Source organism: Platalea leucorodia (genome assembly GCF_965183815.1).
Source record: "Platalea leucorodia genome assembly, chromosome: 2".
NCBI classification, from domain to species: domain Eukaryota; kingdom Metazoa; phylum Chordata; class Aves; order Pelecaniformes; family Threskiornithidae; genus Platalea; species Platalea leucorodia.
In genome coordinates, this window is record NC_138824.1 from 132,330,962 (window position 1) to 132,344,853 (window position 13,892).

At 44.0% G+C, this 13,892-nt stretch overlaps 1 protein-coding gene across 1 annotated transcript in view; it reads left to right on the plus strand.

Moving 5' to 3' along the window:
• SPAG17 (sperm associated antigen 17) overlaps positions 1–12,970 on the plus strand; it is a gene marked incomplete at both ends in the record, with an annotated part of 108,802 nt that extends 95,832 nt beyond the window's left edge. The window contains 8 exons of the mRNA XM_082336821.1: positions 2,044–2,146; positions 2,735–2,831; positions 4,122–4,220; positions 6,141–6,292; positions 6,786–6,955; positions 10,187–10,247; positions 11,481–11,625; positions 12,834–12,970. Of these exons, the coding sequence (XP_082192947.1) occupies positions 2,044–2,146; positions 2,735–2,831; positions 4,122–4,220; positions 6,141–6,292; positions 6,786–6,955; positions 10,187–10,247; positions 11,481–11,625; positions 12,834–12,970 (964 nt within the window). The remainder of the gene's footprint in view (positions 1–2,043; positions 2,147–2,734; positions 2,832–4,121; positions 4,221–6,140; positions 6,293–6,785; positions 6,956–10,186; positions 10,248–11,480; positions 11,626–12,833) is intronic.
• Between the last annotated feature and the right edge of the window lie 922 nt (positions 12,971–13,892).

The following is a 13,892-nucleotide window of genomic DNA, read 5'->3' on the forward strand; positions in this document are numbered from 1 at the left end:
TCCTTGCTTGATTGTGGAGGCTTCTCTCCCTCCCCTCTTCATTGTGGAGTTCACTGTAAAGTGCAGGATACACTCATGGTTCACACCTTGGAAATGCAGCTGCAGTTCCAAGCACATTTTAGGAGGCAAAACATGTGGACAGTAGGTAAACTCATTATCTTTAAGTGGAACCTTAAGAATAGAGTCATCTTAAAAATCAGTGCCTTACTGAAGCAATGCCCATTTTGCCACATTTGAACATTCTGCTTTGGGAATTAGCTGTCCCTCAGTTTCCTGTTTGCGAAGTATTTCTCCTGGGGGTCCTGAGGCAGCTGCTATAATCTTCAGGTTAGAAGTGGTTTTACAGGAAGATGTGTGTATGTGTATAAAGATAAAAATCTTTGTCACGCTTAAAGTTGTATTTAAGGCTGACCCTCAACTTTAATTCTAATCCACTTTGCTTCACTTGCCCTTATTTTTAAAAAATTTTCCTTTATCTCCCACTAATGACTGGTGAAGCTGTTTGATGAGTTCAAGAAAAAAAAAAAAAATCTATATAGATGCTTTGAAACAGTATATGTAGCTAAAAATGTGCATTTCACAATCAGATAGATAAATTTTCATGAGAATTTCTGCTCAGGTGTAAATCAAAAGTCACTGCATTTTAATCTGCAGATATGATAATTCACAAAAGCATTTGAAAAAACGTAGGACTAAGCTCAAAGCCACTATTAATTGAGAGAAAAATATGATTTTTTGGAAGGTAAATTTACAGACTTTTAATCTATGGAGATAATTATATTGCTGCATTATATAATTCTTTAGTACCACACAAAAACTTCTCATTTAAGTGTTGTGCATTAAAACCATTATCGTTTTCAGTTCTAGAGGAAAGGGCTTTCTGGATCTGACAGAACATCAAATTTCTCAGTGTAATCCAAGCACGACTGTTTAAATTTAAAGAATTAAAACCATGCATTTAATTTATGCAGAAATAGAAAACCTGATACATGAACTAGGATTAACACAGAGAAAGTTATCAGTAACATACATTCATTCACGATGGAATTAAAATAATTATATTGACAGCTATTTAGGTCATTCACTATTTCTTAGATTAAACAGAATAACTTGAAATGGTGATGAACTAATATTATAATCAGAAACTTGCTTTTTCTTATTATTGTGAAAGGTTAAATAGCAATTGAAAACTAAGATCTTTACCATACTACTTCTTAATTACTTTCGGACTTGCATGAGATTAAAAAAACTTCTATAATTTCAGATTTATATTTTAATATAGCATTTTACACTGTTTTGCGAACTATTTAAAGAATGACTTTAAATATATATATGTCTGAGTAGCCAGCACCCAAGAACATCGTGGGCAATTCTGGCTCTAAAACCAGTGTCAAAACTCTCAATATGATTAAGAGTGGTAATTCCATAGGTGATATTAGGCTCTGCAAGCCAGGGAAACTATAGTAGTGTAAAACTGGAGTAAATCAAGCTGAAAACATAACTGGTCTTTACTCTGGTGAATCTTACCTTCGGAAGTTTGAACAGCTTTTTCTGTATCCACAGAGCCATCAAGTTTTTCTGTGATAAAATAAGGAAATTGGATTAATTGTGTATTATAAATTCTAGCAATGCATCCGAAATACCACTTCTCAGATTTAAATGTTTGTTGGAAGGTTGGAAAGACACTACTGGCAGTCTCAGACGTGTGCCACAAGGTGTAGAGAACTGGGGCATGCTTTGAGGAGGAGCTCTCCATAGCAGCCGACCCACAGTCGATGTGCATTTTGATCAGCTCTTCCAAAAATCAGTGTCTGAGGAGGACGTTTTCTCTGCAAGCCAGACCAGCCTGTTCTTGATCCATCACTGAGAAAATTGCCAGTTACAAGAATATCGCTCAAAGTGATTAACCAGAACAAAAAGCACCACTTGCCTTTATCCCTTCCATTGCTTGATGTTTCAGACATAACACTGAACAACTGGGTTAACTCAGTTATCATGCTTTTTTCTTTCTTTTCCTTACCAACAATGTTAAAAATTTCTTAGGAAAGAACTTGATGAAGGAAAGAAGTCCTTAACGGCAATAAGAAACAAAATATTTCCTCCGTATTTTGAATCAGAATTCGGCAAGGAGTTTTTCCTGAAAGAGGTAACGTAGCTGAAAACCGGAGGAGTTTGTGTTAGGCCAGGTATTTTCTGTCACGTTCACACAAAGACGGTTGTCGGTTTACATCTCAGCCTCCATTTATCTCAAGAAACCGTTAGAGAGGACAGTTGTGGCAGGATTAATACTGGGAATTATATGCCCTTGTCAAAGGAAACATATTGCGGAGGTGGTATGTGTTTATTGAGCACAAACTCTGCAGATTCCTTACGTAAACTCTGGAGAGAGTCTGAGTCAGAGCAGAAGCTGAACCTCGGCTCTTTTCAAAGGCCCCTCTCTGCCAGCTGGAGAGGGAATTAGTGAGAGCAACCCTCCCGGGTTAACCGTGGCCTTGGGAACTCTTCTGTTGTGATCTCACCTGATAAATGCTCCAAGTGCATAAAGCGTACCTCAGATTCCAAAGCACTTTTTTGAGTATAATTATATTTTTATAGTTACCACTTTGGTTCTGCTTATTTGCACACCCCCCCCCCTTTTTTTTTTTTCTTTTATTGGGGGGAGGGTGGGGGCGGCATCTGCTGTTTTTTCCTAAGTATTTAGTGGGGAGACCTAAGCCCTCTTACTTTTCTCTAGTTTCCTGATGTGGAAGCACTATCTATGGAACTTCCTCCAGTTCAAAAAAAACAAAGCGGGAATTTCCTTCTAGAGATGACCAAAAAACCCAGTAGAGGTAACTTGAGCTCTTCTGCCTGGCAACGTTTTAGTATCTTCGTTGTTTTATCCAGTTGTCTCATTTCATATTGCAGTTAAATTTAAGATTACTTTATCTGACCCTATGTATTCCTAGTCATTTTGGCACATGAACTGCATGGACCACAGTGGCTATATCTGCTCTGATACATGAAACATGCCCAGCGGCATTCCCTGACATTGAGACCCACCAGCACGGAGTAGGCTGTGTAAATTCACTCTCCCAAAACAACACACCTTTTCCCTGGCCAAAACTTGTTTGCCTGAGAGTGCTTTTGGGGAGACTGCTACATGGCACAGTCAATATCATGCCAGCATTAATTATAAAATAATGAAATAAATAAATAAATAAAATTTATTAATTAAATAAATTAAAAAATAATAAATAAATGAAATAAATATAAATTTAACAATATAGATTATCATGTTGCAGTATCTGGGAATGTTCCTGTTTAATCCACTAATATAAATGTGGTCTATGAGACTTCTATATTTAGTTTGCTAAAGGAGCCTTTGCAGACATCACTGAGTGTGGAAGCACCATAGGCTTTGGATGCAAAGCAGAACAACTGTGCTATGAATGGGGGGTGGGTGCCTGCAAAATGCTCAAGAAAAACTTAAATGGAATAAAGAGTAGTTAGGGGTGGATGAGCAAGAACCAAGGACGCCAAGTGTAGGAAAAGACTAGTATGACTGTAGGGGACAAAAATGGGAGCTGGAATTCTGAAACTCAGTGGTAAGAGGGGCAGCTTGGGGGCTGGGGCAAAGAGATACAGTGTAGGAAATGGGCAGGCTCAGGGGGGTTGGAGGACATGGGAGGAATACTTCAGTTCTGTTGGAAAAGCAGCCCCGAGAAGTTACTGAAATCACGTAGTGAGATTAAAAGTCACGCACAGCAAAGAATCATACCAGGAAAGTGATCCTCCCGGGGGCTTTCTCAGACCTCACGAATTCCCATATTCCCTCATTTTGCAATCACCAGAAGACCTGTGTTGGATTGTCCATTAGCCCTTTACGGCTTATTGCTCCGTTAGCCAGACAACAAGAAATGACTAATCACAAGATAGACGGTTTTGATCCCTGTTGCCCAGTGGAGAAAAAATGTCACATGCAGAGTTTACCTAGCCTCTCATGGCTACGTAGGCAGCTTTCAAAGGTTGCCTGCATTAAAGGGGAAAGACTTTGTGATTTTTTTTTTTTTTATGTGTTTATGAAAATGATGATGATCATGAAAAACACTTGTCACAGTATTCCATTATTTTCCTTTTAGCATCTGAGTGTCTCAATACTACGAGCGATTCCTCAGCTTCACCTGGCCGCCTGCTGCAGGCTCATTCCAAACCAAAGGAAGGTTCCAGCAGCACAACAGGTAAAGCTGCCTTCCAGAATGTAGTTTGGAGCAGGCTAATATCTATCTTCTTATAACTTTTGACAAAATATTTACAATAGAAATTTAAATCCACCTATCTCTGTTCAGCATTCTGAATACACCTGAATGCAAGGCTGGCAGAAATGGAGAGGTATAAAACTAATGGGAGAGATTCCCTCCTTCACCCTAGGAGACTGCTGTAACAACGTGGGATGATGGGGATGGTAGAACTGCAGACAAAGCCAAGAAGTAATTTCTCTACTAAAAAAAAATTGCACAAGCCAATTTTCCCCGCTCGTTAAGGCCTGTAACAGAAGACTCTAGAACAGAGTTTGCTGTGGTTAAACGGTCTTTGCCATTTAAACATCCCCATTCAGTTTTGCTTTCCTTGCTAGGTCTACTGCTGTTCACTCTGTTTATGCATCTGCTTGTGGTGACAGTCTTGGATGGTCATGGCTGGAGAGCCACCAGTCTGCTTTGATTAGCCCCAACCTTGACTCTCACATAATGCCACACCAGCCGAGCTTCGGCAGCACATACTTGCAAAATCTATCCTTGCATCCCATAGTTAAGCTTCCCTTCTCCCCTTCCTTTCCCTTCTACACGTACTGGTAGCTTTTCTTAGTAGCAGGGCTCTGCAAGAGCTGTTGCCTTCAAACTTGCTCAATTTCCTCTGTTATTTATGCATAATCCATAGACCTCAGGACAGATGTATGAATTGGTAATTCCAGAGCCACACGGTAGGTGACAAAAGGCTCAGCGATTTGGAGGGGTGGGGAGAGAGATGCCAAAACTACACAAACTTCTAATGTCAAAGCATAAATTTTCTTACCTTTAGGCAAAAGAAGAAATGCTAGTGTGTCTTCCATAATGTACATGCTTGGCGCTTTTTTTTTTTTTTTTTTTTTTTTTTTAATAAGCTCTGGGCCATTTGCTGTGTTAGGTTGTAAGCCCTTCTCTACTCCCTGTATTTCTGCTGTCTGGAAATAAGAGGGGGAAATCTAGAGAAGATGCTGTTCTCAAATGACATGGGTGCCTCCTCACGGTGACTGACCAGACTTAGCGTTCCAGCTAGATAGTGCCTGCAGTCCAAACTGAGAAAAACCAATTCTCTTCAGTACAAAATATTGATCTAGAGGTTGACCTCTGGTGAGAAGACAGCTACCATAATTGTCTTGTGTTTTCCCTTCAGAAGTTATCAGACTTTACAATAAGCTAAATGTGTCTTATACTGTCGAGCAAAAGAAGCTGTATTTAGATCTAAGTTGCTCTGGCCATCCCTGTGCTCGGTCTATCTACGTTATACAATGGAGCATGTTTCAAAGATGACAAGGTAGCTAAGACCATCTTAAGCCCAGAATCAGAAGCATACAGGTCATGCATGTGAATGAACTGTTGCCTTCAAGACAATAAATGCTGCTCAGAGCCAGGGCTGCCGAGCCGGTTGTGCTGGCAGAGCTGCACTGCTTTGGGGCCTGAACTGGAATTTGTTGTTTCATGGACGTACAGATTTGACTTGAGCAGCCTGGGTCGTTGTGCAGTGCAGGCATGCCTTTGGAATAGTAATGTCCTCGATTTTGATTTTAGTGCTTGGGGTTTTGTACCGCCTCTTCTGTTTTTAATCACTTTCCCAGGTGTTTATATCTTCATTGTGAGTTTCCACTGAGATGCTCCCAACTAATTAGTTCCAATAATCATAGTACAGCTTTATTTACTAGTTAACTTTTAATTACTTGCTACTATTAGGGGGTTTCTTAGTTCCTTTCTTGACCTCTTAAATAAAAACGAGACCAATTCTTCTGTCCTTGTGCTAATCAAATGCTTTCATAGAAAACAAAAGCCTTATCTGAACAAGAACTTCAGGATTAGGCTGAATATAATGCTTTGTTTTTCATGGTTTTGGAAATCTTTCCTTCCCAGACCTAAACACGGCTGCAAGATCACAACAGACACCCTCTGAAAGTAAAGTTCAGAGTCTGCTGGTGAATGCTGCAGGACAGCCAAGAAGAGAGAAAGTGAAGTTACCGTCATCCCTCCAGGGAAGACAACCAAACTCCATACCAAATAAAAAGGTAAAATAACATCTTTTTTGTTGATATTCATATCCTCTCAGTCATCTCTTTTGCATGAAATATTCATTCGGGAGCAATACCATAAGGTATTTTGAATCTGTTTACTGAAAAAATTTTGCGAGTTGCAATTTACGTACAAGTTTACCGGCAATTCTAAAAGTACCTTTCCTCTCAGCTGCGAGGACGGACCCGTATGCCAAACACATAGCTCCGCACCAGGCACACACATGGAAGCTCTGATTTCCAAAAGAGCAGAGCTTGCCCCGCTCCCCCTGATACATCTCAATGGCTTAATATGTCTGAAAACTCAAACCAGTATGAATTTGTGGACAATACTCAAAGTGCCTTTTCAGTTTTTACTCAAATTAGGGTGTCTTTTTGTAATTCTTCAGGATGAGTGGACAGAGGTCAAATGTAGGTTAAATAAATCTGAACCTAACTTGATGGCCACTAACTTTACCTGTTGTCTAATATTTTAATTCTGTTTGCAAAGATAGAAGATCCGGTCGCAGGAAAGGTCAACACATCTTCTCTTGCAACAAGAAGACAGCATCTTAGTGGCTTCCACCTCATTCCGCCTAGAGTGACACTTGGAGTGCTAAAGGAAGGCTGCACCTATGCAGCCACGGTGATCCTGAAGAATGTTGGTGTCAACTTCTCAAGGTCAGTTTGGATTCCTAGTACCTTGGTTTTTAACTGTCCAAATATGCATTGCTTGTTAATTGTCAGCCTTCTGATCTAAGTAACATGGGGTAACAAATGATATTTTTATATTTGGAATCATTTGATAATGACTGACGGGATATAGGAGAGGAGATAATACTAGAAATACTTCAGTGTTATTTGCATATTAGTGTTATTAGGAAGATGGAAACCAGTAAGGAACAGCAGGTCCTGCATGCATAGTCCTGGCCCATTGCAGATTATTTACTGGTTCTTATCGAACTTCTCGGGTTCAGGGACCAACCTCCTTCATGGTAACCAGTACCGCTGGATGCTGCCAGTCTAAATCTAAATGGGCACAACAGTATTCAGGCAGCCACCTGTCTTCAGCTGCACTGAGAGACAGCTTCAGTGATGACACTGGGAACAAGCAGAGGACGAGGAGGAAATAAAGCATTTATTTATTCACACGTCACCCCGTCAGTGTGTGGGACGAGAGCACCACACTCTGCTCCGGTGTGGTGAGCATAAGTACGTTCATTTCTAGGTCTGCAGTCCAGCAGGCTGTCTCTTGCGCTGCATGACAAATCACAAGAAATTAGCAGATTTACCCAGCCCCAGTTTAGAGAATATATAAATACAGTAAGAAAATGCTTGTGACTGCTCTTCTGTGCTAGAATTCCCCTTTGGAGTGACTGTTCCTAGGTTCATTCAGTCACTCCTGCACCAGCGCCACCCCCGTGGTTTCACTTCAGCGACAGTCAGGCAGGTGTGTTTACGACCCCCGTCCTCCCAGGCGCCATACGTGGGACAGGAAACGGGGCAAAGCATATTCCTCCCACTCGGTTTGCTCGTAGCACGGCTGAGGCAAGTGCAGTTATGTACCTTGCCCTTTAGCTTCATGGAGAGCCTGCAACAACGGTCTCTTAAGTCCTTGCAGCTTCTGGGCTTCCACCTAAGGTTTGGCACTTCAAAACAGCTTCATTTGAATGGTTATAATCCCACCAGGTGGTTTCAAGAATTGCAGTGCTTGGTGGCAAGCTTTCATTTCAGATGGCTCAAAAGCCCCAAAGCCAAATCCAAGCTTTTTAAATTCCTGTGTTCTAAGATAGCTATTCCCACCAAAGTTTTCCAATGTCAGCTTCTCACTCCCACCTATCCTCAACTGCCTCCTGCAGCTGGAGAGGTTCTTAGTTTATTTAGCAGTTAAATGAAAGCTGCCAATCTCATCCGTTTGTCCTAAAGGACAGTTATATACTGTTCTCTCGGGAACTTAGAGTAAGCCAGGCTTGGACCACTCCTGTTACGTGGGCCTTTTTGTCTGCTAGACCCACAGGTCGCAGGAGACGGAGGCTAACTGAAAGCATGGAAATAAATGTCCTACTGTCCTGTTGGTCTGGGTCATTAAAAAGGTGGTTCCTCTTCTTGGTGCTGGTGATAAATAGTCTTTGGTTTTCCCTGCAACATTAGCACTGGTTAAGGAAAACGGTAAGGAGGGCATTAAACGTTCTTGGGCTCGAGTGTGCGAGTCTCGTGGCCCTGGCGTGCTGCAGCTTCTGGATGCTGTTTCTTTGGAGCACTCTTCAGATGGGCAAGCGCCTGCCAAACTTCCCTTTTCGGGATGCGGGTGAGCTACGGTCTGATGGCCTCTTTAAAAAGGGAGTCAAGAGAGGGGTGACGGTGACACTACCTCAGCAGTCACAGCATCCCTTTACTGTGGTACCACATGTCGGAATGTAAACATAAAGATTTGTGTCTGACGTGTTGTTCCTCCTCCTTGGGTAGCTAATTACCATCAAGAGAGGAGCTCACAGGAGACTTGCCCTGCTGGGATCATCGCAATCTCTTGTGAGCGCTCAGCCAGCTAGGCACTTTAGAAACCTGTTCAAGACCAGGTGGGAGACTACTGTACAGCTCCTGCCATCAGGAGGGATGGCAGAGACAGTGTTGGGTTTTTTTTTTTTTATTCAGCCTGGTTAGATATGGCTCCAAAGAGACCTTTTTTCCTGTAATGCACATTTAAGCATCATGGTGCATACCAGGAAAAAATCAGCAGATCGTATACCAACATCCTAGAGCTCAAGGTGTGTACGTTAATTTTTTTTTTTTTTTTCATGCCAGGGCACTACATGTAGACAGTCAAGGAAAATACCACCACGATTCTGATAAATCCAGCTTATCTTTTAAGCCTTTTACTAGGTGCTTCGAGAGGAGAGCTAAGTGACTAGCTGCTGCATGACAGCGGAATGTGCCGAGGGCAAAGGTAGGGCCAACGGTGGGCAATTCTGAGCCGTGTCTGCCTCACGCTGAAGCCGAAACTTTTCTGTGACAGGGTCGGTAGTTAACTACGTGCTGTCCAAACTGTCCGTACTATAGCCTGAACGTGTTGGGACGCCCTGACAAAGAAAAAATCAAGTCCGGTGTCTCCTAACAGCCAGCACTCCAGAGAAAGCGCAGGAGTTCTGACAGCCAGTCTGTAATTCTGCCGGAGCTTCTGTAAGATGGAGCCCCATACCAGGAATGCCTCTTCTGCTGCCTCTCCTTTAACAGCTTCTGGTGCAACTGCACGCTGGTAACTGTTCTCAAGGTAGAAGTGAAAATCACAAGATAAAGTCCAGAACCATGCAAAAGTAGAGGTCGTATCTGCTCTGATGATCTTTAGAGACCGTAACAGTGGAAGCTGCGTGCGCAGCAGGAGTGCACCGATGTGAAACAGTCGGTGAGAAATGAAGATGTGAAACTACTGCCTTCGTGGGTACTGTGAAATTAAAGAGGGTTACTTACACAAAACTTATACCAGTATTAATGCCTTCTACAATAGAAGCATAGCAAAAGACATTAAATAAAGACTGTTAAGGATTTCTGGGTGTGCAAGCCACAGGTGTTTGCCAAAAAGGTGTAATTTGTACTTCACCTTCCTTTGGGTACGCAGGCCGAGAATGCTGACGTTTCACATTCTGTTGAGGACCAGGCAGTGTAACGAGCTCTTTGGAGACTGACTTTGGCCCATTGATCTGCTCCTTTGTTTTTTTGTTAGAAACCTGAGCCTTGGCGAGGAGCCCAGGGATACCGCTGCAGCCCAAGCCGTACGCTGTGATGGGAAGGATGAGCTACAAAAATCCCACTGTCGCTTGCAGGAGCAGTGGAAGGGCAGGTGGCCTGCTCCCAGCAGCGCCCTTCTGCCTGCCTGAAACCGTGTCTGGCAAGCTAATTCTCTTCTCTTTCCGACAGGTTTCGGGTGAAGCAACCAGCTCCGCACACAGGGCTGAGAGTGACGTACGCACCAGGACCTGTAGGTTACACCGATTTTTTGGTTTTTGCTAGACTCAGCTGGCCCTCGGGCCATCAGGGGCCCTCTCACTCCATGGCTGGGAATAGAGCTGGCAGGGTACAGCAATCGTTTTGAGTTATTTGAAGTGATGCTGCCTTCAACCGCACACCCCGAGCGCTCCGACTCTCAGAGCCTGCACCGGGATGCAGAGGGATAAACGTGTTAAGGTCAGGGGAAAGGAGCAGGTCAAGCACTGAGGTTGGAGGGCTTTTTTTAAGCAAACAGGATACTCTGCCGCTACCTCCGAGTTTTCCCATCGTTTAGGGTATTTGTTGTATCTGCTCTGTCTTACACCTAGACTTTATCTCCTGCCTGATACCTTCAAGAGTTGAACCTAGTAAACTCTTGCCTCAAGCGTTTCTTCTCCTGCTTGCAGCTATTCTCCACATGAAGGCTTTTATCCAGCAAAGCACCACAGCACGTGAATTTGTCCCATTAAGTGGGAAGCTTTCGTGCTTCCTGCTTTTGTTCAGTCTCTCTTCACCTACGTGCCCTATCCGAACAAATCTTGTGCTGGCCAGTATCCCCACAGCATCCAGGTAACACCAGGCAATATCCTTGCCAGGGCTTTTACAGGCATGGAAGCAAGCAGCAATGACTTGTGCAAGGAGGCAGTGCCAGAAGGCGAGTTAAACCTCCTACTCCAGAGCCCCAGCCAAAACCCAGCACTTAAAATGGCTGGAATAATTTCCATTCTCTTTTCCTCTCCACACATCCATCCGTTTTGTATCTCCCTTTTCTCCCTACCTCTATGTTCTTTTTAGACTAGACTAGTTCAGTTGGAAGGGACCTACAACAACATCTCGTCCAGCTGCCTGACCACTTCAGGGCTGACCGAAAGCTAAAGCACGTTATTAAGGGCACTGTCCAAATGCCTCTCAAATACTGACAGGCTTGGGGCATGGACCACCTCTCTTTTTGCTTCTCTCCCACCTGTCCCAATTCCCCTTTTCCCTCTGGAACCTAAAAGGAAATTTATGGGGGAAAAAAATACAAACACGTGGCAGTTTTCTTTCAAACTGCAATGTGAAGAGATGCTGTTTTGTCCAGACCTTTCCAGTGGAACAGACAGCGGGTACCTGGCATGCATAATCACATGTGCTGGGCAGCGCAGAACAAGAACCAGCTGCAAGCACAGCTGGAGGGGATCATGTACAAAACACGCCTTACTGTGAGCAATCCGCTCTCTCCTAGGTGGCAGCAGGCTTGCAGGTGGAACTGGAGATAGAGATTTTTGCCATGGTAATTGGAGGGGAAGATACCGGTGGCCTTGAAGAAATTTCCCACGATATTGAAATATTAACAGAAACAGAGACGCTCCTCCTGCCTGTGAGAGCAAATATCCTTTGTTGTTGTCCTTCCCGCACCCACCTTGTAGCATCAGCATCATCCGTCTGTCAGGAGCCTTGAGCATCGCTTCCAGCACAGGCTGCTCTCCTAAAGCAAGCTTTACGGTCCTCTTCAGAAGCACGCGAATGGGCGTCTTCAAAAGCACAACAACTGAACAATTTAAGATTCTGACCCAAAAGCAATTTACATTAGAGTGGCAAGGTTTTGAAAAGTGGGGAAAGGAAGAAGGGTAAGCCCAGACAGATGTGACTTTTAAAGAATAAATGAAAAGAACAGGAACTCTTTCCCACCACCCCCAGTGGAAATCCTTTATAAGATTTTTGAAGCTACGGTGGCATCTGATGGTGCAGCCTCATGAGCACCAAGGTCGTGTGTCAGCCTGGGTGCTACCGAGACAACCCCCACGTCAGCAGAGACGCGAGCACCGAAGTGCACAAATGCTGTCAGAAATTAGCCCAGCGTGGGTTCAGCGGGCTTTTCAGTTGTGTAATTGAGGACAGAGGTAGAGGTAAAGAAAATAAAGTCAAGAACTATTATTTCCCTTTCCCTTGTGCTCCAGAAACTATAATTATTTTTTAGATAAAATTACAGGCTCATTTTTTAAGGGCAAGTTCTGAAGAAAGGGTGAAGTTCTGTTTGACTTTTACTCAAATTTACACTTAAAAGCCTGGGAGGTCTTCTGGAAACCCATACAATAAACAGCAAGGCAAGGTGCATCCAAACACTTTTTTTTTTTTTTTTTTTTTTTTTTAATTACCACACCAGAAACTCCACTCCTGGTAAGGGCTGCCCTTATGAAAGAAAGATCTTCAGGGTCATCTGAGACCGACCAGCGTAACAGCTAACAGCAACTCCACGGTGGCTTTATATGCCCTGGAAGTGACGCTGAAACTCCCCAAATTTGCTTCATAGTGACCCAGAGGAGCCTTTCGTGCCCGTTATCGCGGAGCTGAGCTGGACAGGACTGGTGGCACAGCAGCAGCACCAGTTCCCGCGGACACGCAGCTGCAGACCAGCCTCCAAAACACCTGCCCTTCCCCCGTGTTTTACCTCATCTTTCATCTTTGAGCTGAGGCCAGTAGTCCAGATTCAAGTTGTTTCACAGCCTTATTTCCAGAATTCCTTCTGGCCTCCATATATATTATTTTAGTTATATAAATGAACAGAAATGGTTGGAGCCTTAATGTGATATTCCAGCTGTGTTAACCAGTGCCGTTTATGAGTGCCGCCCACAAGGATACCCCGAGGGTGGGATGGCAGCGACAGTCCGGGCGGTTCCTGCAAGCCCCACGCCACGGCTCCGAATTACACTACCCCAAAAGCTTTCTAGTTAAGGTAAGTACTGCATGCAGCGATACCGGCTGTAAATCAAATCACAGTTGTTTTACCTCCTCTTGGCTTCTGCAAAAGCTGTCATGTGCGCACATCACGTGCCCGCGGCAGCCCGAGATGAGAAAAGGGCAGCACCATGCGACATGAACCAAAGGGAGCGCGGCAGGGGGTCACAGATGACCGCGACCGCTCAGGTCCGCGGAGGCGCTTGCAGCAGAGCCTCCCCAGTCCGGTCCCAAATCGGTCACTTAACTGTCTCCACGTTAAACAAGCCATCGAGCCTCCTGGCAGCGGGAGGCTGGATTTATTGCAGTTAAGCCCTAATAAATCAGCCTCTCTTTTAACACTCTTCGCTTTCTAAAACCAAGTCTTACTGCTGACCCTTTGACGCTGTCAGCAAGTCTAATAAGGGACCAGAGTCTTACAGACAGACAGGGCAACTGTAGCAGAAGTTGAAGCACACGCAACCCTCTGCACACGTGGTTTCATACAGCACGTTTCTGTAACCTGGGAGAATCAGACTCCCTACAGAGAACGGGCAAGTCTGCCCTGCCAAGGAGAAAGCCTTATTGGGAATTTCTCCTCAAAGCACCAGCCAACACGTTTAAAATTAGGCTGGCGTTTCATCTCACCCACATCAACTCAGGTGCTCTACGACACAATCGATGGTGACAGGTCATAAGCAGGAGCCCTATGGATGTTTCTTCTTAAGAGTCCCCATTTGCCTCGTATGTGTAACACTGACATCATCTTTTTCTTTCAACTGTAACATCTGTAAGCCTGCTGTGTTATCTAGCAAGGCGGCACAGACCTCCCAGCTGTATCTCATTTCCTCTCCTTTGGAGAAACAGAAAAGCGACCGCATAAGTCAGTTCTCAAAGGAAACACAGCCAAGACGTGCACCTCTGACTGCTGCATCTGCTC